This window comes from Meleagris gallopavo, chromosome 16, assembly GCF_000146605.3.
Source record: "Meleagris gallopavo isolate NT-WF06-2002-E0010 breed Aviagen turkey brand Nicholas breeding stock chromosome 16, Turkey_5.1, whole genome shotgun sequence".
Lineage (NCBI taxonomy): Eukaryota > Metazoa > Chordata > Aves > Galliformes > Phasianidae > Meleagris > Meleagris gallopavo.
Genome location: NC_015026.2, coordinates 7,429,211 through 7,432,111, shown reverse-complemented (window position 1 = coordinate 7,432,111; position 2,901 = coordinate 7,429,211). Strand labels below are relative to the sequence as shown.

General features: G+C 55.8%; 1 protein-coding gene across 1 annotated transcript; it reads left to right on the top strand.

Annotated features, from left to right (window-relative positions):
• The first annotated feature begins 8 nt into the window (after positions 1–8).
• Positions 9–2,406, top strand: MSRB1 (methionine sulfoxide reductase B1). Its single transcript, XM_010719532.3, has 4 exons — positions 9–118; positions 334–476; positions 579–693; positions 1,300–2,406. The coding sequence occupies exons 1-4, from the start codon at positions 64–66 to the stop codon at positions 1,329–1,331; spliced, it is 345 nt and encodes a 114-aa protein (XP_010717834.2). The 5' UTR covers positions 9–63; the 3' UTR covers positions 1,332–2,406.
• The last annotated feature ends 495 nt before the right edge of the window (positions 2,407–2,901 follow it).

The window sequence follows — 2,901 nt, the reverse complement described above, 5'->3', positions numbered from 1 at the left end:
CGGGTGCCGGAGGCGGTACCGGGGGCGGTACCGGGGCGGAGCCGGGCGGCAGCGGACGCAGCCATGTCGTTCTGCTCGTTTTTCGGGGGCGAAGTGTTCAAGGACCACTTCGAGCCGGGTGAGCGGGGCAGGGTGGTGGCGGGGGACCCCGTGTAGGGATGGCGGATTCTGGACCGCAGAGCCCCGCTCGCTGCCAGCTCTCTGGGATCAGCGGTTGTCCATGGTGGCTAAAGTCCAACGCACGTGGGAGACCCGTGGTGGCTGACGTGGCCGCCGGGCGGCTGGGAACGAGCGGGGATCCCCGCGGCTGACCTCCTCGTGCCATCCTCCCAGGTGTGTATGTATGCGCCCGGTGCGGCTATGAGCTGTTCTCCAGCCGTGCCAAATACGAGCACTCATCCCCCTGGCCGGCCTTCACCGAGACCATCCACGAGGACAGCGTGTCTAAGCGCAAGGAGCGTCCGGGGGCCTTGAAGGTGATGACTGTGAAACAGCTCCCCAAAAACCCCAAATCCTCTTTTCTTAACACCATCTGCCTTTTTTTACTTGTTTTCTAAACCTTCTCTTTATATTGCCAGGTGTCCTGTGGCAAGTGTGGCAATGGGCTGGGCCACGAGTTCCTCAACGACGGCCCCAAGCGGGGGCAGTCCCGGTTCTGAATATTCAGCAGCTCGCTCAAATTCATCCCTAAAGGTGAGGGATGGGGTTTGGTGGCTGCCTCCATCCGTGCTGTTATTCTGGGGGGAGCCACTAAAGCCTGGCCATGCTGTGAGGGGGTGTGCTGCTCCCAGTCTTAAACAAATCCCAAACATCTCAACTTGGTCAGGCTCCATGGGGACCTTGCGTAGTTAAATGCAGGGTGATAGAAGTGGCTGTGGGTCCCCCTGTTTCAGAGGAACCTTGGTGCTGCAAAGCAGGACAAGAGGCTGCTAGAGGATGGGGCTTTGCTAAGTCTTTCCAAGCGGCACTCGCATGCAGTGTGGTTATTGCCTCTGCTTTGTGCATAGGGAGGAAGTGCAGGGAGGACAGTGCTTCCTTCCTGTATGGTTATTGTGCTTCTTGGTTCCCTGGTGTCAGAAAAAATAAAACAATTTTGGAGGCTACCTCTGTGTTCAGGGCAGCACCCAGCTGTGCCGTGCTGTTCTGTGTATAGGACTGCAATGCTGTGCATGGCAAAGTAACTGCATAAAATGGAGAAGCGGCGGGGGGAAACTCGGCGTTGCGGGACCCCCCCGGGGCTCTGCGGCGGCTCTGGAGCCAGGAACACAGGCACTGATTTCTTTCTTTCCCTTCTTTTAGGCAAATCAGACAAAGACCCACAGGAGAAGTAAGCGAGCTGCTCTACATGACCGTTGTGAGGGGCCATTCTCACAGCTGGGATGTATGGGAGCAGGGACTGTGACAGAGTCCCTGGTTTCCCAGTCTGCTTCTCTGCTCCGAGTCACCTCAGTCCTGGGTGCTGGGAGGGAGCTGGGGGTGGGGAGAGGGGCTGCTGAGCTGCACATGCTGGCAGGGCTGGTTTGGCACAAATTGTGCTGAAGGCTGCAGCTCTTTGTTTCACCTGCCCTTTCCCCCTCCCCAGCCATCCCTCCTCCCAAACAACCCTTCCTCTGCCCATGGCAAGCAGTGCGTGCCGGGACTGTCACCATCCCGGCCAAGAAGGGCTGGCTGTGACCCATCACCACTGCCACCCGGAGCTGCTCTGCTGCCATCTCCTGCTGGATTAGCTGGGATCAGAATCCAGGTTAATCTCTGGTGCTATTCTGGGCTGGGATCATGGTATGAATTGTCCTCTGTAAATCCTCTTGGGATGTGAGGGCAGTGATGTTTTATGATCCTGCTGGATGGCAGCCAGGCGTTCAGCCCTTTGCCCATCTTGCACATAGCAGAGGCGGTTCTGGATTCACTGTGACCTTGGGGCTTGGTTCCGGCCTCCCACCATGTGTGTCACTGTGCTGTAACCCCGGTGATGTTAACGGTTCCCCCTGCTGCAGGGAGGCCAGAACCAGCCCGCTGACTGCACCTCACGCTACTCAGGCTTTACGAATCACGTTTGCATTCTCTCTGCACTCAAAAGGGCTCTGGCACTGATTTCTCCTTAATTCAGGGCCTGATTCGTGGCCTTCCCTCACCATTCTGCTTTGTTCACTGCCCAGAAGCCAAATCCTCCTCTTTGACATCAGCGCAGAAGGATTTTTGAACACAGCAACCCTTTGTCTGACCTTTAGGTCTGGCATTGCATCTGTGGTCAATGCATGTTACGGTTCGGCTGCACTCAGGGCACTTCAGAGGCTTTTCTCTGCATTCATTTGATCTCTTCAAACCCCTCTGGCACTGAGGAGTGCCAGCTCGTCACTGCTGGCCTGGTACCTCTGAATACTGATAATAAACCACTAATTCACTGTATCAGAGAAATAGCTTTTTTCCTTTCTTCTAAAAATCATTTCTGCTGGCACCATGGTGCTGGGAGGTCCACCCTGGGGCACTTCTCTGCAGGTTTACTTGGTGGTTGAAGCATGCTGAGGGTCTGCAGGAGGCAGGAGCAGGACCTGTGCGAGGCGTTGCTACATGCATCCGTTCTGTGTTCCCAAAGTCCTGGCCGGCAACCTGGCAGCAGGTTTCCTCTGTGTCTCTGGATCTCCAGACCTGAGCTGTGATGGGCAGCCATGGAGCAGCACAGCACCCAGCGTTGGGGCTCTGCAACCTGAATGGTCTGGAGTTGGTGGGAGCTTTTCAGACAGCCTTTGCCGTCTGAAAAGGGAGATGCTGATGCTTTAGAGGCCTTTGGGCTTTGCTGGGGTCACAATTTAATTGGAAAGATTTTCTTGTTCCTTAAATTCGTATTTTAGCTCAACTGCAGCTGGGTTTAGATTGTTTCAGTGTGTTCTTGGTGAGCTCCCC